The sequence below is a fragment of the Anoplopoma fimbria genome, chromosome 16 (assembly GCF_027596085.1).
Source record: "Anoplopoma fimbria isolate UVic2021 breed Golden Eagle Sablefish chromosome 16, Afim_UVic_2022, whole genome shotgun sequence".
Lineage (NCBI taxonomy): Eukaryota > Metazoa > Chordata > Actinopteri > Perciformes > Anoplopomatidae > Anoplopoma > Anoplopoma fimbria.
Window position 1 is genome coordinate 17,421,650 of NC_072464.1, and position 19,407 is coordinate 17,441,056.

General features: G+C 39.1%; 1 protein-coding gene and 1 non-coding gene across 2 annotated transcripts in view; one reads left to right on the plus strand and one right to left on the minus strand.

Annotated features, from left to right (window-relative positions):
• The first annotated feature begins 4,008 nt into the window (after positions 1 to 4,008).
• trnaa-ugc (transfer RNA alanine (anticodon UGC)) lies at positions 4,009 to 4,080 on the plus strand. The gene has a single exon. It is a non-coding gene; the product is annotated as a tRNA-Ala (tRNA).
• A 201-nt stretch (positions 4,081 to 4,281) lies between these two features.
• LOC129104447 (alsin-like) overlaps positions 4,282 to 19,407 on the minus strand; it is a 28,491-nt gene continuing 13,365 nt past the window's right edge. Inside the window, 23 exon segments of the mRNA XM_054615133.1 lie at positions 4,282 to 7,610; positions 7,803 to 7,899; positions 8,135 to 8,284; positions 9,051 to 9,112; positions 9,296 to 9,341; positions 9,483 to 9,665; positions 9,791 to 9,832; positions 9,834 to 9,887; positions 9,997 to 10,154; positions 10,668 to 10,782; positions 12,050 to 12,205; positions 12,393 to 12,529; positions 12,829 to 12,906; positions 13,162 to 13,273; positions 13,578 to 13,742; positions 14,010 to 14,108; positions 14,345 to 14,410; positions 14,606 to 14,784; positions 15,473 to 15,539; positions 16,101 to 16,171; positions 18,133 to 18,261; positions 18,563 to 18,694; positions 19,127 to 19,286. Of these exon segments, the coding sequence (XP_054471108.1) occupies positions 7,572 to 7,610; positions 7,803 to 7,899; positions 8,135 to 8,284; positions 9,051 to 9,112; positions 9,296 to 9,341; positions 9,483 to 9,665; positions 9,791 to 9,832; positions 9,834 to 9,887; positions 9,997 to 10,154; positions 10,668 to 10,782; positions 12,050 to 12,205; positions 12,393 to 12,529; positions 12,829 to 12,906; positions 13,162 to 13,273; positions 13,578 to 13,742; positions 14,010 to 14,108; positions 14,345 to 14,410; positions 14,606 to 14,784; positions 15,473 to 15,539; positions 16,101 to 16,171; positions 18,133 to 18,261; positions 18,563 to 18,694; positions 19,127 to 19,286 (2,497 nt within the window). The 3' untranslated portion in view covers positions 4,282 to 7,571.

A 19,407-nucleotide genomic window follows, 5' to 3' on the forward strand; every position in this document is an offset into this window, starting at 1 on the left:
TAAAGACAGACAGGATTTCATTTCTTGACGTCCTGCAGGATTGTGACACTGTGATTGTCAGTCACAAACTGTGCATTCAAATACACGTACTACCATGATAGGTGTATGCCAGACAAAGAGTTCGTCCCAATACATAGTATGTCAAATTCAGTGTGCCAAAATACCAGGATGTCCTACTACATCCGCTCACATTTTGCAGTATGAAACCCAGCATGCTTCTCCGACTATTCTGACCCACAATCCTCTCTGCAGCAGATTGTATGAGCAAGAGGGTCAAAGTTCAAGGTGCAATGATATGATGAATGTCATATTTGAATGCATAAGTCATGCAAACAGTACGTACTTTGTGAAGGCGGCTGCGGTGTGTACTTAAAAGTCAAAAGAAAAAACATTCCAGGTGGAACGCAGCTCCAGGACTGAATCCTGCAGATTTGTCATGACGGTCAATCTGTTTTTTTTTTTTGTTTTTTTTTTACATCTCTGGGTTTCCAGCTGGTGATTTGCTCCAGATTTTGTGGGTTTGTAGCTGTAATCAAATGTTGTGTATTCTATAATGTATTTATTTATACTTAAGTTTGGCCAATTTTCATACCGACCCTATTACATCAACGCTATTTCCTCCAAGATTGCTATTTGCTGTATTTTCTCATCTCCCTCCCTGACCCTAACTTGCAGCGTAAACAGCACCAGTGTGAATGTATTCGTGTCCTTTCACTGATGCAGCTGAAATGTCTTAATCTGCAACAGCCTGAAGCTCTCACTGTGTTTTCTCCGCTGCAGGTTTGCTGAAGCTCCTAAAGGTCACTCTGCCCGTCTCCTCGTCCACCAGAAACAACTTCCACTTTTTATTTTGCTGCCGTCTTTCCAAAACACGAGCCAGCAGGGTTTGATGTTTTTTAAACACTCTGCAGTTCCTGTGTTTCCCTGATTAGCCTCCGGCTTTGACACCTCGTTACAGGCCACCGACACTGGAGGAGGAAAAGTAAGAACAAACAAAACCAGCTGCATCACCAAGAAACTCAGCAGCAGACATTGTTCATTTCCACAGAAATGATTATTTTCAATTGCAGCATCGCTCATGTCCTCCCCCACTGAGGAGTTTATTACATAGGTTACAGATCTAAAGTATATATATATATATATATATATATATGTGTGTGTGTGTATATATGTGTGTGTATATATATATATATATATATATACTAACTTCTCTGTCATAGGTTTTGAAGAAACACTAAAATTAACATTATTACATGCATGTTGTTCTATTCATGTGCCACATTAATATATCTGTACTTTTCAGTAATAATCCCCCCGCATGTTCCGACTGGACCACAAACACATAAAAAATAAAGCTAAAATAAAAAGGTTGCAGTAGTAAAGTTCAGTTGTTATTGCTCAGTTCTCTCTGTCTCATAAAACACTTCCAACTAACTGTCCAGAGAAGAGAACAGCTTCTTCTGCTCAATACTGAGACTCAGCAGATTCAACCCAAATTAAATCTCTCTGTATAATCAATACTGGGAGGTTTTTTCTCTGTACGGGAGCAACGACTTGGGATCTTAGAAGGAAAAAAATACAGCGTCAGCATTTAACTCAATGTTCCTTCACCGGTCAGTTTAATCCAATCTAACCAGCAGCAGATACACTCCTGACCTAAACGTGTAAATGTACAGCATTAGATTCACCTCAAGTGCTGCTAAGACAATGAAGTAAATGTACTTAAAAGGTCTCATTGGAGGTACAGCCTTGATATAAAGATACACACACACACACACACACACACACACAGACACACACACACACACACACACACACACACACACACACACACACACACACACACACACACACACACACACACACACACACACACACACACACACACACACGCAATGTCTTTGTCACACTTTACACAAAAGATGCAATCAAGTGAGTAACTACAGCATTAATTAATAATGAAAAAAAGATACCTGCTCTTGTTACAGCACAGGTGGGAATCCATGATCAAACTCCACACGCAGATGTTACATTCAGGTAACACACCGAAAGGTTTTGATGGTACCGACATCTGCTGTAAGTGGAATAGATCTGAACTCAGGTTTCATCTGCAGTCAAACATAGTTATCACTCTGTAAGATCAAGAGACTAAAACTACCGTCTCAGTCAGGACTAAGAAAGTCCAAATGATCAGATACACGAGTACTTCTGTCAATCATCAAGATACTCATAAAGACACTACTTTTCTTCTTTGTGTCTGTCTTATTTATAGGACCCTAATCATGTTCAGTGGTGGAAGAGAACATATTTACTGAAGAACTTCAATCAGTATACTTACTTTGAATCAAATGTGTTAGTTTAAAAGGAGCGGATTGAAGAGACTATTAAGGATCGTCAGCAACTATGCAACCCCACACAGCTTTTTGACTCTTAATGTTTTTTTTATTGATTTTTATTTGAACCTTTACTCCACCAGGATCGTCCCATTGGGTTTGAAATCTATTTTTTTCGTACAAGTCTTGGCCAAGAAGGCAGCATAAAAGTTTTACAATAAAGCAAAATACAACAATACTGCAGAAAGTTAAAAACAACTGAAGCAATTTCACATAAAAGAGTTAATTAGCAGATATAAATCAGACTTGCATCAACCAGAGAAACAGCAGTGATGTTCAGATCTACATTCAGCGCTCAATTAGTCCCTAATCCTGTTTTTAAAGCCTTTGATGCTTCTTTTGGGGGGGTTTCACTGCACTTTAAATTTGTGCACATTGTATGGAGTCTCACCACCTCCATGAATACATATCATAGCATATCATTGCTGTGTTCCACATTAATGGAAGCAAATGGTTCCCTCTAGTGTCCATTTTGTGCCATTGCCCTTTCTACAAGTTCAGTTTCTTGCTGAGTTGTGATGTTCAGATTCAGATTACTTGACTATCCATTAGATTTGCATAAAATAGAAATGTGTCTTTGTGACTGGCATACAATACACAACAATACACAACGTATAATACAACCAAGTAGCAGCAATAAGAACAGTGCTGAGTGGTAGTAGTATTATTGTATAGTATATTTTGTGTCACTCAATTTAAATCATAGCTGTTTCAGGATTTCAGGATCAGCATTCACCAAACACTGTTTCCACTATATTGCAAATATAAAGCTTCCAAATCTTTTGGTTGTTATTGTCAAACTTCTTGTCAGAAGTTAAAGAGGAAAAATCTTTATGTCACTGATGTTGGAGTATCTAAAAACTGTAACGTGCAGAAACAGATTTGGAGGGGATGTAGCTCAGTGGTGTGTGTGCTTTGCATGTTCAAGGTCCTGGGTTCAATCCCCAGCATCTCCAACAAGTTTGGTCTTCAGCCTTCAAACTTAGCATTAGATGCTTTCAAGAGTATCTTGTTTATTAATCAAGCAATTTAAAGAAAAGGATATGTGGATGACAATAATGAATTGGTTGAATTGATACCTAAATTGCACTGCATGAACACTCAATGGCCGCTTTATTAGGCACATCTGTTTACCACCAAGTACTGCGTGACGCGATCATGTCAACATGGAGCAGAATCTTGGAATCTTAGAAATTAAGCCACCATTAAGGTGGATAAAGGGGATCCAACCTAGTAATGTGTATGTTTATATCATCTCAAAAATAATATAGAAAATACATCATATAATAGAATAATAATAAAAATAGAAAGTTATGCATGAACGACAGAGGGTGTAGCTCAGTGTAAGAGCGTTTGCGTCGCGTGTATACAAGGGTTCAATCCCCAGCATCTCCAACATGGCTGTTGCCTTCCAACACCCAGTTGTACCAAATAGAAACTATGAAAAAAAGGCAAACAGACGCATCAGATAGTTGCTTAGGGCGACCAGAATGAAAGCTAAATACTTTTGATCAAAGTTACTCCTAATCTGTGTTTATATTGTCTCCACAGACGAGTTCTCAGTATAGATTATTTATTATTATTATAATACAGACCACCCATTCTCACAGTGTAAGGGGATGTAGCTCAGTGGTAGAGCGTGTGCTTTGCATGTACAAGGTCCTGGGTTCAATCCCCAGTATCTCCACTATTATTTGATTAAAGTATACATGTGATAGATCACATTATAACTACATATAGTAACATTTGTTAATAGTTTCTCAGAGCCATTGTTTACAGAGGATGTAGCTCAGTGGTAGCAATGCTAATGAACAAATAAACATATTAATAAATATGTCAAATTAAGGAATAGAAATAAAATACACATTTATCAGGAGACATTTCCAGATTTAAACCAAATTTATTGCCCACACATTTATTGTAAACACATTTTTAATTTCCCATCTCACTGCATTTATCTATCAAAACTAACATTCTGCAATCAGTTCCCCTGAATCATCTCTCTCTATTAATACATGAAGTTACAAAAATATAGGCTTAGTTACAAAAATAATAAACTCAAGTCATAAATTCAGTCAGGTTATAGCCTCATATTTTGAAACCTCCAAGAAATTTAGGTTTTTACAGAAGACGATGACATGTTTAACATGTTTGAGCCCAAAAAACTAGAAACTATGTGTGCTTTTATACAGTATATTACCTCTGGCCATTTTAGAAATCATAACTGCATTTTCTGAGTGATTAGTTTATTTAGGTACAACAAACCATAATGAAGTCCTGTCAGTGATAATGATTGGGTTGGTAGACTGAAAATGTCAGGTAATTTGTTGATATTTGGGCTAAAACATGCAAAACATCTGTACAGTCCGTTGACCTGGTGTCAATGGAGGCGAGCTGAATGCTTTAGTCTCATCCATCCTTAGTTGCTACTTCTGTATTAAAATAAACTGCAGCTGTTTTAATAGCAAAAAGAAAGAAAACTGTCTCAACACATACATGTCTACATTCTGCAAAAACCAAAGTAACAATAAATACAGTACAAACACTGTTCAGTAACACCGAAAAAGAGAATAATATTTTGAATCCAACAGCTGCTATTCTGTAATATTGTTTTTGTTGTATTCTGCAATTCAATCTGAAGTTTCTGCAGTTTTATTCATGACAACTTAAATACAAGTTTAGTTCATCAACAGTCAGTAACATGATGGCGGTGCTTAAAAACATCCAAAGTTCTCAGATGATTAATTTTTTCATTTTTTTAGATGGAATCTAAATGTTTGACTCCACAGGAATAATTAACATCCAAACAAGGTTGTTGTAAATTTTCTGATATAGGATTTATACTTTTAATAAATCTCTAATAAATAATTTAAATTGCTTCTTATAATAAATAAATGTAAGACAATTCCTTTGAGAGTGATTGGAGCTCCTGGGTTCTTAAAAAAGAAAGAAAACAAAATGATTTTTTTTACTCAAACAAATGTTAAAATTGCTGAGCTCGGGACATTCTGGGGGTTAAAACTGGTTGTCAGGTCAAATTGTAATCGTAAACTTTTTCTTTTGCCAGAGAAAGGAACTTAAAAAAAAAAAATACAGAGTACTGAAAGTTATTACTTGAAAATACAGTCCTTTACGATCAAAGGATCGAAAAACTAACTGAAAGAAGTACCTTGCTGTTTTCTGTAATCTAGTTAATTAGCTGCATTAAAACACACACAGTGATAGATAATCATGGCGTACATATGCCATATTTTTTTCTTTTAAGGAAGTGCAGTAGTTCTTAAGAAAATAGTGAATGTTTAAAATATCCTTTCCTCGCCATGTGAATGAATCCTTTGAAAAAAAATATTGGATACACATCAAGTGGTCATCACTTTTTGAGGGGTAAACATTTCACCAAATTTCAGTGAAATCTGCAGGATTTCCCCAACAGGACTGAAAACATAATGACTTTGATGGAGACAGGGTGAAATCCTGGAATACATATTATTTTTAAGGTAGCTTGGATTCCAAAGCGATTGCGTTTTAAAAGATAATATAATCTCCTGACTATTTCATGAACTAAACTAAAAAGCTGTCAGTTTAACTTTTAAAGTGTTCCTCGTCAGACTTGTTCACACACGCTCATTCAAACACAAACACACACTCGACAGAGTAACAAACGGAGTGAAATATAAGCAAAGGAATTAATATTTCCTTAATGCTCAACTATTCAGTGTTACTCTTATTAATTATATCAAGTAAAGTATAAAAAACCTTCCCTCTGTAGTGACATGTTACTGTCCTACTGGTCAGCTTATTTTTTTTACTAGTTGTGAATATCAGAAGTTCAGACCTGAGACAAACCGCTTCATGGCACGTTTCAACAGCACAGGCTAGGTTTGCATTACAGGAGAGTACAAGGGCGAAAAGATGAATAAATAAAAATAATTAAAAATGTTCAAGAAATGAAACTGTCTGTTTAGTGTAATGTTTTTAACTACCTCTCCTGCACTCAAAATACGTAAAAGGGTCTAAATTAGTTAAGGGAGTGAGAGGGGATGTCACTGAAATGTAACATATGCAAACAAAGTAAGATAATGTTTAGACTTATTTACGTTTGAAGGAACATAAATGTTAAATGAGACATTAAGCTTTCTGACTCGGTGAATTTGGTTTGGCTTCTGATGGAAGAAATATTGAAACCTCAGTTGAGTCATTTAGTGGTTGGTTTTGATTTCAAACAGACGGTAAAATTGTTAACTCCATCTGTGTCTCCTGACGTTGCTCTGGTAATGAAAAAAAAGTGCTCACATAACTACGAGTGATAAAAACATCCTCAATTGCAGGAGAATCTTTGTTTTTACAAAATCGACATCAAAACATAAAGCGCAACCTGTTTATGTCCTGACAAGCAGCAGTCTTAACTGCTCATTATGAGCAGAACTGCAGTTACCAAACACAGTGTACTGTATTTAGTTTTGATACTGCGATGTTAGGCTTCATTACATTTTTATATTTTCAACAGTGCATTTACTGTTAAATTAATACATGGAAATAGACAAAAAAAACTACTACTTTACTACTTTAAAACCTTGAAGTTCCCTTTGAGGATTTCCTGGCCATTTAAACAAGATCTACATTATTATATCATATTTTCAGTAACTAGCCCCTTAAAGTTTTTTTTTTTTTTTTTTTCATCAACTCCCTTTGCTTTGAGTATTATACAGTGCAACAACTTCCAGGGCCATCACTATTTATTTCATATAAAATAGTATGTTCTAATGAATGACCTTTTAGAGAAATCTGCTGCTACTGAGTTTAGAAATGAAAACTGAGCTGATGTATTAATATAAAATATGACTGAAAAAATATATACAGTGACATCTCACCAAATGTTATTTTGAGGATAATAAAGCATATTTCTTACTTGTCCAGAAGAGGGCGATGTGTTACTTTCCTATGAAAACTTAAGGTACAAAAGAAAGAAATTTGGTGTGTTGTGACATACTGACAGGATCGGCAGTTAACGAGGTTTCAGACATCAGTTTCCTGTTTGACAGACGGTGAAGGAGTGACGCTTTTCTCCTCCCTCCATCTGCAGCTTCCCAGTGGCCTCCAGTAGAATCCTGGTGGTTTGACTGGTTTTGTTCTGGCAGCTCCTATGTGTGAAGCACTGTGGTGTCTTCCTCTCTGCTCCTACATAGCAGCTTCGTGCAGGATCTGGATGTAGCAGGCCTGCAGCAGAGACATTTAACTTATGATAAAGTGATGAATGACTAAAGACTGATGAGGATGAATTTATTATATAAACTACAAAGCACTAATATTGCACACATATCTTTTTAAGGCGGTATAATCCTCTAAATTTATTATTTTAGTATTTTTTAGTCAATTGGTTAAGGAGTAATATGTGTTTGGGGGTTCCACCTTCAGTGTGGTGAACATCAGTCCCATCTCTCCGTGCTGAATGTTGGGATCCATTAAATCTTCTATCAGACTGACCTCAGCGTCGAGGTTCCTGATCCTGTAGAGCAGAGCAGCAGAAACATGATGATGAAGCCTCTTATTCAAAAGTGTGTCCTGCTTGACTTTTGTAGCTACAAACTAGCTACATTAGCTGCATACACACTAGTAACCAAATGACAGTATATATCTAAAATGAACAAAGTGTGTGTGTGTGTGTGTGTGTGTGTGTGTGTGTGTGTGTGTGTGTGTGTGTGTGTGTGTGTGTGTGTGTGTGTGTGTGTGTGGTAACACACCTCGCTCTGAGCACCACATAGATGAAGAGAGGGAGCAGGTCGTCCATGCACCACAGGAAGTTGCTACCCTGCATAGGTTTCACTTCCTGGGTCAACTCCTCAAACGTCTTCTGGATGACCAGGAGTTTGTCTGACGGAGTGAAGGTGGTGCTGCGTGCGTTGGGAGACATATTTTTTTGTTTATACATATAATATTACACTTTCAACTTTAGTCATGTCCTGAATTGCACTGTTCTGTCACAGCTTGCTGCATCAGTGAGGGGATTGTTTTTTGGGTTTGTTTTCGTGCTGGTGGATAAACTTTTGAAATGTGACTTGGGGCTGAGTCAGTGAAACCTCTTCAGTCGCTCCATCAGTTTGCAATCTTGTGATCATAAGGATTCATGAAAATTCAACCAATCCAAGCATTATTTGCAATTTTGTCCAATCAAAATGTTCAGGCATAAAAAATAAGAAAAAAATCAATCAATAGCCTCAACAATTCAACTTACATACATTTTCTTAATTTGCTGTGTTTGGGACGTATCTGGGCACCAAACTCTATAAAAACGTAAAGTTCAGGTGCCAGATTATAAGCAAGCATCAGAGAGGACACTACGGAAATGGAAGATAGAGTATTGAAACGCCAAGCAGTCAAAGCTCGTTCCAAATAGAGAGTTAATCTGGGGTTGGCTTTCACCCGCTGGCGAGCACCGTAACCCTCGGTGAGCCGGGGAGGAGGGGAAAACAGGACCCGACAAATCCTTCTCATTGTGCCTTTAAGTTGTGTATTAACTGAGATGTTGGACATGAACTCTAGCTCCATGGGTCTGGATGGTAATCCTGCTCCATCATCTGCTAATCACACTGTCTCAGGTGGTCACATCACATTTAGTGACATCTCTAGTTATGTAAAGTCAGGTCACATGGCAGCTACCTGATTTGTTGGAGTGTCTCTACAGCAGAAACAAAGCAGGCATCTTTACTGCTGGACACAATCTGTGATAAAAGGTTGTAAAAGAAAATCAGTTATAGAGGACAAAATCAAAAAGAGCACACTTTAACCTCATGTTGGAATCACAGCAGATCCCTCAATGTGTGTGAGTGAAGGATGGGTGGATTGAAAGACGGTGAACAAAAATGGAGGAACATGAGGAGAAAATAGTACATTCATCATCTAACCTGCTTTTTCTCTCCCAGAATCGACATCCACACTGGCCAGAACTTCCTACAAAAAAAACACAAAGTAAGCTCTCAGCATTAGAAGGGCATTGGGAATGTTAAAGGCATTAAAAAAAACAACCAGAATGACATCATCTGTGGGTGTGCAAGAAAACGAGTGTGTGTTTGTTGAATGCAACACACTCACTCCTGCACTCCCAGGAAGCGGAGCAGCGACTGGTCGGGCTGTTTGTTGAGTCGGAGGATGCGCTCCCAGTACTGGGTGTCCTCCTGCTCCTCCTGCAGGCAGTACAGGGTGAAGAGGGGAGGGTAGAGTCGAGGGAGCAGCTGAGGGAGGAGCAGAGAGGAGCAGCTCACCACCATGACACCGCTGGAGGACGAGGTTGAGGAGGAGAGAGATGGAGATGAAGGTTCAATTTACAATAGCATAACCATTGCATTGGCTCAGATACCAATCACTGCCTCTATTTTCATAAACATGTGTGTGACACTCACCCTTGCTCTGCTATGTTAGAGTTCTGTTTGCTTTTAGATGGGGGCGGGCGGGTCTGGGATGATGCCGCCATCATCTGGTAGTCCTGGAAACAGAAACCTGCAAGCAAAAAAATGATGTTATTTAGTAAAGTGACAAAAATACACCATGTGAAGAACACTGCAGTGAAGAGGCCCCTCAAAGAGAAAAGCTCAGAGCTTGAGTCTACCTGACAATGCTGAAGAAATTAGTGAGGTAGGCCAGAACCTCCTGGACGGCCTGTCTGAGCAGCCGGCGGTTCGATCCCACGCCGACGTAGGTCATCCTGTAGACCGTCACCAATGTCTCCACCAGCCAGCCCAGAGGGTGGTGAGGAGTCTCGCACGCCTGACAAACAACAACAATCACAGAGTGCAAACTTAAGTATTACACCGACAAAACTACAGACAGAGGAACAGACAGTTTTCCTTGATTCAGTCGGAGATTAAGGCAGTCGTACTCTTCTTATGGTAAATCAAGTACTTCCTCACATGTGCTATTACTGCCACTATCCTCTTTAGCCAAAGCCTGACAGATTCTCTGCTTGCCAGTTTATTAGTTTAGTACAACTACCTTAAACTAATGTAGTCTAAAACAATAGTCCTGCAATAAATCCTCTCTTCATGAAGGTTTAAATGTTTTTTTGTGGAGACTGTTTTAGATGCTTTGATTAAACTACTTTGTAGTTCTGCTGCATTATATTGTATACTGAGAGGTACAGTTACATTTTTGTCTACCAGATTATAATGACTTTGGACAAAACAGTAGAAGCATTTCTAGTTAGAACTAATTTGCAGGGTTGTTAATTATTATAAATACAGAGAGAATGATATGGAGAGCATTTTTCACAGCCATTTGTACCTTGATGAGGTATCTTCGTATGTTGTCGTAGTTTGCCGTTGTCACCGGTTCTCCATGCTGAGGAATAAACTCCAAAGACTCCAGTACTTTACTCTGAGACCTACTGAGATTTGGGCTACAAACACACACACAAACATACACTCACGTTTTTTAATATACAGCTGTTTTCCCCACTTTACATGACACAATTCCCTTCCATTCATTGTGTTTTGGAAGCAACAGATTTGCTGCACAAAGCATGCTGGGATATCTATTTGGACCGAGCTGCCAGTGTAAGATCAACAATAAACTGGACTGGACACACAACACCGATGCCCTCTGCAGGAAAGGACAGAGCAGGCTGTTCTTCCTGAGGAGGCTGAGGTCGTTCAATGTGTGCAATAAACTGCTCAAGGCATTCTACCAGTCTGTGGTAGCCAGCGCCCTCTTCTTTGCTGTGGTGTGCTGGGGTGGTGGCATCAGGACTGGAGATGCCAACAAACTTAATAAGCTGGTGAGGAAAGCCAGCTCTGTGGTGGGTCTGGAGCTGGACAGTCTGGAGTCAGTGGGTGAGAGGAGGATGAAGGCCAAACTCGGAGCCATCCTGGACAATCCCTCTCACCCTCTCCATGAGGAACTGTGGCAGCTGGGCAGCTCTTTCAGCCATCGGCTGATTCTGCCAAAGAGCAGGACTGAGCGCTTCAGACGCTCATTTGTGCCCACTGCCATCAGACTGTATAACAACAGCGGAGACCACAGTCTGTCAACATGCTGACCAGCCCCCCCCCCCCCCCCCCCCATGTGGACATACTGTACATTTTTATTTTTATTCTTATTTTTATTTTTTTGTATAATATGTGTATTTATTATCTGTTTCTATGTAGTTGAGCTGCTGCAACACCTGAATTTCCCCCATGGGGATCAATAAAGGAATATAATAATAACACTGTGTGTGACGTTTGAAAAATTCTAACAAAATCAAGCTGCATCGACTTTCTGAAAAGTTGTGTGTACAATCAGGACATCTCAAGCAAGACATTACATTACATTACATTACAGTCATTTAGCAGACGCTTTTATCCAAAGCGACTTACAATCAGTAGTATATTACATATCATTCACCCATTCACACACTGATGACAGGCTACCATGCAAGGTGCCACCATCAGACTCTAACTAACATTCATCATCCAGTCCACACCGATGGCAAGCCTTCGGGAGCAACTTGGGGTTAAGTGTCTTGCCCAAGGACACATCGACTGCCGAAGCCGGGTATCGAACCAGACGAATGATTATTGTATGGTAGTAATTATCGATCCATGCAGGCGGATTTGAGTTAATGTGAATTGATCGCGTACAGGTTGCTTCACATTGCTTCTGTATGTGTGTGTTGCTGTTTCTACCTTTGTCGTCTTGCAGTTGTTATGGTGACAGCGATGTTGTCCCAGGCTGCAGTCCTCTCTCCTCTCCCAGCAGAATCACAGCCCAGTCGACTCCAACATTCGTCAAACACACAGAGCCACCTTTGACCTGCAGGCACCGCGTACTGACCCACCTGGCTGCACATGCACACATTTAAACATTTATTAAATAAAATAAAATAAAAATAAAATAAAATAGACATGCGCACTAGATGATACAAACTGGAATATCCTGTGTGTTAGTAACACCAATCAGCCTCACGCTTGCACATGGTATTTTTTTTACAGAAAATCAAGATTTAAAAGAGTACGAAGTAACACTCACAGCAGGCTGTTTCTCTCTTTGTTTTCAGGTTCATCTGCCGATGGTTTGATGTAGGTTCCCACTACTTTCAGCCCTGCGGTCCACTCTCCGCTGAACATGCCCTCCAGGCAGTCACCGTTAGCCAGGGATAAAGTACCCTGAAGAAGAAGGTAAGGGAGTAATGAATGTGCATGAAGTTATATCAAACGTCTTGTAATTGTGTAGGTCTGGTGTTTTTGGTGACTGACGAGGACTTTTTGCATTAACAACTGTGAGATTTTAATTGGAATGAAGTACAAAAAGACAAGTAACTAATATTCCAAATACTCATGTAGTCCTAAAGAAGGAAAACCAGTTACATTAGAAAGTTGTACAAACCATTAGACATGGACACTAGATACTCTTAGGGACAGAAACTGCCAGAGAGCATGACCAACATACAACCAGAGCTTTCTACCTTCCCGTTGACAATCCAGTCATCAGAAAATTCCCCGTGTAAAGCTGTGTCATCATCTGACACCAACAGACCTGGGCCCTGATGGAAAGCAATAAACAGATTAACAGTTACACATATATTATTTTATTATTGTTTTCAGCACATCATCGCCTGAAGCCATTTAGCACCTACAGTCGATGGGAGAAAATCGAAGCTCAGTGGCATCAACTTCTGTCTTTAAGCGGCGCTACGCATCAGAGACATTATGAGGTGGGACCTTTACTCGTGGGAAATGTTTAGTAACTTGAGCTCTTTGACTTTTGAATCAGTGGCCCCGCTTTAGGGTGAACTTACACACATCTTGTTGTCTCTGAAGATCCCTTCATAGTACAAACCGTACTGGGTGACAACAACAGCGCTGCCGTGCCGCTGCTCGTCCGCCCACAGTCCCATGTACTTCTCACCTCTGGGAAGAGCACATGAGAGCAGTGACTAGAGACAGTTGTGTGTCTTCATGAACAACATCTAAATAGAATTATTGCACATTCAGCACAGACAGGAAACTGCTCTTTTGCAGAAACACTTTGGACTGACGACTAAAAGTATAGTTAATCATAAAAAACGAATTGTGCCAATTATTCATCTTCCGACTATATTAACAAACGTGGATGTTCTCCTGAATTTCTCTTGTATTCTTTGCTTTAGCAGCTGATATTTTCAAGATCGAGCAACACACAACAATGTATATGGAGCTTTTTTTCAGATCAGACCTGGTCATGTCATCGTAGACTCCGTATCCCGTCTTCTTGTCATGGACCCACTGGCCAATGAAAACGCTGGAAGACATTTTGGCCAGCCTACCGGAGCTAAGCATGCCGTAACCGTGCCGCTGCCCGTCACAGAAGCAGCCCTCGTACACCTCGCCACTGGCATACCTGGGCAGAACCACCAGAGACATGAATACCTCTGTATGTTCATGTGCAAAAGGGCACTAAGGATGTGGTTGTAGGAGTCAGACATGATGACTTAATAATGCATTTACATGAGTGAGTTGGGGTTAAGTACTGCAACTTAACACCAGACATGACTTCTGTGATTCAAGTATGACTTTGGTGATGAAGACCCCTGTGACTTTGTTAAATACAAAAAAAAACAACTCAGAACTACTTTACTAAAAAGTCAGTAGAAAACGGTGTACTGACTTGTACTTGCCGAAACCATGGATCTTGCCATCTCTCCAGACACCTTGGTAGCTGTCTGGCTTATTCAGCACTTTGTCAGGCATTATACACTCTCCATAGCTGGAAAGAGAAAGAAAAATTGCACAGACATGTTGAGAAAGAAGTTTAAGCTCTGCTAATTAAGCTGGTTTTTACTGTTTATGCATACTAGATGTTTAAAACATAAGACTAAAAATCATCACCAATATACCGGTTTCTGCAATTATTTAAATATTCTCACGTCTCCCTTAAAGGTAGAGAGAACAACATCGTTCATAAACTAGCTCTTTAGCACTACATCAGGTTAATGTACTTACCCATCCTCCTGTCCATTCTTAAAGTTCCCGCTGTAGGTCCTTCCATCCGGCCACTTCATGGTGCCTCTGTAAAGACAAATACATTTCACTATCAAACTATTTGCATCAAGCCTGTTTTAAAATCTGTGGCCATTTAATTATTTACTACCGAGTATAATCAACTTGAAAAATTTAAATAAACCCTGGGTTTGTCTCACTGTGACGACATTTACTGCTGCATAGGATTTACTGATGCATGTTGAAACAAACATGCTCTCTAACCTGCCATGAACTCGTCCTGCCAGCCAGCCCCCGGTGTACTGGGCGTCTTTAAACCGGCCCTCTCCGGTGAACGTGTAGGAGGCCGTGCGAGACATTGCCGTCAACCCCGGAGACGATCCTTGACCTGCACCGCCAAGCACCTGATCCACCGCCTGGTTAAGAGACCGTAGCCACTTGTTCTGGAGAGAGAAAAACAAAAGTGAGTTTTTTTAACAAAGAATGGCCACAGGAGAAAGAAGCAGAATAAGAGCAGAGAATTCTGAAATGAAGATGACAATGTCATGAGAGAACAAAATAATAATTTCACACAGACGAACATTTCAAACTGAACTTTTTGCTGAGTTGAAGACAACAAACCATCTTTATGTCAAAACCCACCCTGAAGGAAACATGTAAAGACTGGATAACCGAGCCGTAAATCAACTGATGGATGGGAATTAACAAATCTGATTCCTGTTTAGCATGAAAATCTCCCAGATGAAAAACTGAAAGTATTCATCAGCATTAGTAAAGTTTTGTTTTATTGTCAGCTAATAAGCAAAACAAAAAAGCAATTAGTAGTAAAAAAACACTGAATAGAAATATGTCAATCTACTGCTGTTTAGTAATAATGCTGAACCATTTAAAATGCCAAGACGTCATTATTTGTTCACAAATCCCATCACTACTTATCACAAAATGAACTTCATACTTAATAATATTGAAAAAACAACAACTAAATTCTCCATCAAACTAGCTTAAATGTTTTTTTGCAATGTTTTTTTAAAATTTGCAGCATAATTGACAAAAAAACAATTAGCATAACACTTCTTGAATGAAAACCAAGCTGCAATAAGTGTGTAATGAGTGAGTAAACTACAGATGTACCTTCTCTTGTGGCGTCGAGGCCACCAGGGTGAAACTCTCCTCTGGACATGTTATTTTGATGGCATAGCTGAAAACACAAGGACAAAAATAAACTTGATCTGTTTAAAACGTTTTAATAGAAATGCTACAAAATGTTTTACAAGGTACAAGGTCATGAAAAATAATTTTTTGGGGTAAAAATAATTTAAATAATCTGACAAAGATTTTTAGTTTGAAGCAGGAGAGGGTGTCTGTGCTTAGACGCGGCCTATCTCAGGTACAATCAAGAGTCAACTAATGTCAGACAGATTCAAATGATAAAGCGTTTCTATATAATGTAGTTTCAGAGATAAACCCAGATATCAGCCAGGCAGTAAGCAGCCACTGAGGCTGAATGTTCAACAGCACTAAAATGTAATTCATCTACTAGCCACCAGATGCTGGAGCCAAAGAATTGAGTCAATAAAAAGAGAATGAAGAGAACTAATTTAATGTCCTCCAATAATGAGATGTCTTTTGCCCATTATTCATCATCATAAAACACTGATGGCTCACTGGTTTTACTGTCGCATACAAGCATTTTTAAGTATTCTTTTTCATGTTAGCCTTGACATTCATAGTTTGGATTTTTTAAATACAACAAACTCACAGTCCGCTGCTGTCTTCAGTCACCGGTTTCACCCACAGACAGGTCAGAGGGTAGATGTGATGTGTGGAGAACTGCAGAGAGAGAAAGAGAGAGAGAGAAAGAGCAACAGTTCAGGTATTTATCACCATATTTTTGCGGATATGGGACATTGATACTTCTCACAGTATTCAGTCCAGTCTTCCAAATCAATGTTCAAATCCACATTTGGATTACATGTCTCACTGTAGTTTTTAATATTCTGATAAATTAAGCTAATAACAAAACATGAAAAATGTAATTCCATTTGAACTATTAACGTGCCTGTAGGGAGTGTTGATTTAGAGGTCACTGTAAAGCACCTCCTGATTCTATACAAAAATCACATGGATTATGGAGATTTTCAATGTTTTTTTCACATAACCTCTGTTTTATTATTGGAAATAAATTAAACTAAACCAAAACACACTCAACAGACCTAAACCAAACCTAAATTAAAAACATTTCACAAAGCATTTATTCGTTTTTTGATTTATTGACTTATCTTAAGTAAGTTTCAATTCCATGATGGTTACTTTTATATACTTCAACTAAGAAACAGGAATTCTTTGAAGGTAGGAAATTCTCAAAAACATCCCTTAGAGAATGACTAACAATTATTCAAGTATATATGTGATTTTTTTACTAATAAACAAAAGCATGTGAATCATCTGATCCTTTTTAGTTTAATTTGTCCAGATTTGTCTAGATACATACAGTAGGCAATGCTGGATTAACAAAATGTAAAACGTCTACTACACAACACAGGACATGAACCCAAAACCACAGAGAGAGAAACAGGACAGGTGTCACCACTATCTGCTGTCTAACAACACTTCACCAAGCACCAAACAGTTAGAAAGCCAAACTATTAGTCAGGATTCAGTAGGAAACTCTTTTATACTGAAAACAACACAAAGAAGAGAGGAAAAGACACACAAGACAAGGCAACAGTCCAAGTTGTCATCTGGTCCAATCAGTGACAACACACGTTGTCTTATAACAGCGTGAGCTACTTTAACTATGACCTCATCTATTTGCACCAATAGTTGATAAACATTACTGTAGCAAACACGTCTAAACCCAAATCCACACACACACACACACACACACACACACACACACACACACACACACACACACACACACACACACACACACACACACACACACACACACACACACACACACACACACACACACACACACACACACACACACACACACACCTGTTTGGTAGCAGCTAAAGCTTAGCCATCAGAAAATGTGCAAAATAAATGTTAACAAAGGACATCTGCAATGCTAAGGTGTGCAATATTACAAAGCCCGATATTCAATCATTCTACCCTCATTGGGATGGATGAAATATTAATGAAAAACATAATACTGGGATTTTCAACACAAAATTGTTTAAAAGAAAAAAATATAATCATCCGTGAAAGGAGGATTTATTGCAAGCCTCATTGCCTGAACTACATTAGTTTGAGCTAGAGGTGAATCGTAAACTAGCAATCTAAAAATGTTTTGGGTTTTGTGTGAACAGTCCCTTTAACATTACACACATTCCTTTGTTAACACTTCTTTATTTGCTCACTGATCCCATGTGAACCTGTCAGATTGTAAGCACTGAACAGAGGCCAGCCCGCCCATGCTGCTGCAGCACAAAGCTCAGGGTGGTTAGACTGGTGTCAGATATACTCACAAGGCTCTGAGAGGGAATGGCACCCTGAGTGAATGAAAGATACAATGTAGAGATATCAACTTTATCTGCAAAACATGACAGATGTCCAGAAACACCAGGAAGACGGATGCAGTGGAAGTTTTGTCTGATCTGAACAAGAATACCAAAGATCCTGTGGCATTTCTCTGTAGACTTTTTAAACAGTGTGTGTTGTTGTTCACTGTCACTGGAGTTAAATGTTAAAAGGTCTGTCTGCAGAGAATTACTAGTGTCCACAACAAGAAGAAAAATACCATAATTTGGCTATTTTAGATTTATGTTTGCATGTGTGTGTACCTGTGTGTGCACCAGTGTGTCATTGAACAGCATGAACCAGTGGTTGGAGAACCGCCCGGCGTTCTGCAGAGTCAGAGATCTGTTGCTGCTTTCACAAACCACACGACGCTGTGGGAGACGCAGGATCTCCTGATGAACAAACACACAACAAACAACTGTGTATTACACTTAAGAGTAGGTCGACATGCTGCATTTATGAAAGACCAGCTTGAGACCTTCTGTATCATTGAAGAAAACTAGCCGATAAATACATTCATCACACTTTCACAGTACCTTAAGTGGTTTAGAGATTATTTTCACGAGCATACTCTTTGTCTTCTGTGTATTGTAGTTTGGCAATACAAAAACTCTTTAACATTTTCTTTCCAGAACAGTTCGATCAGGAGATATGACAGCAGGTTTGAATAACTTAACACACAGTTGTGCTCACCATAGTTTTTCCAGAGTGGGTACTCCAGAAGAGGAAGGTGGTTTCAGCATCCTTCTTCCTCCTCAGCAGGGACGAAGACAGGGAGTCATACTGACTACAGCCCTGATGGAGGGTCTGATACTCTGTAGTTAACTGTGGGAGAAAAAGAAAAATTGAGAAGGGTTTACTTGTTTTTCCTTTCTTTTTCAGTTTTAGAACATAGAGAAGATTCCACTTGGCCGTTCTTATGAAAGTAAAACTAATAATTAATGGAGCACAGTTAAAAATAAACAGTACATTCAGGCAGACTACCTGACCACTGGATTAACTCTGACCACAAACTGAGGATGAAGATACAGTGGAATATTTTCTTCTCCACTGTAGTAAATATAATAAAGAATGACTTCATTAAGAATAACAACACAAGAAAGCGTACATTTTAAAGTTTTAATGTATTTTTAATGTAAAAAAATCAATAATTCTTACGAAATCTTGTTTGTCATGTCATGTTTTTAATTTAAGAACGTAGTGTTACATTATATCTAAAGTACTCAATCGTTGGAAAAAAGAGAGTTTCCTTCTCACCACATCGTAACAGGCTGCCAGTTTGAGCAGGACTCGGCTATACTGGTGAAGCTGCTGCAGGGGCCAGTACAACAAGGCAACCAGATCAACATTTCCACTGATGGACTGGTCTGGTACACACAGCTGAGCGAGCACAGTCTGCTGAGAGCCCAAACACTCACTGCACAGAAACAGGCAGAGAGACACAAAGAGGAATAAGACGCAAATAGAAGTCAATTGTCTTCAGTATTTTCATCTAAATATGAGTCTGTTCGATTTACTTTTCTAAGAGCAAAGGAAAA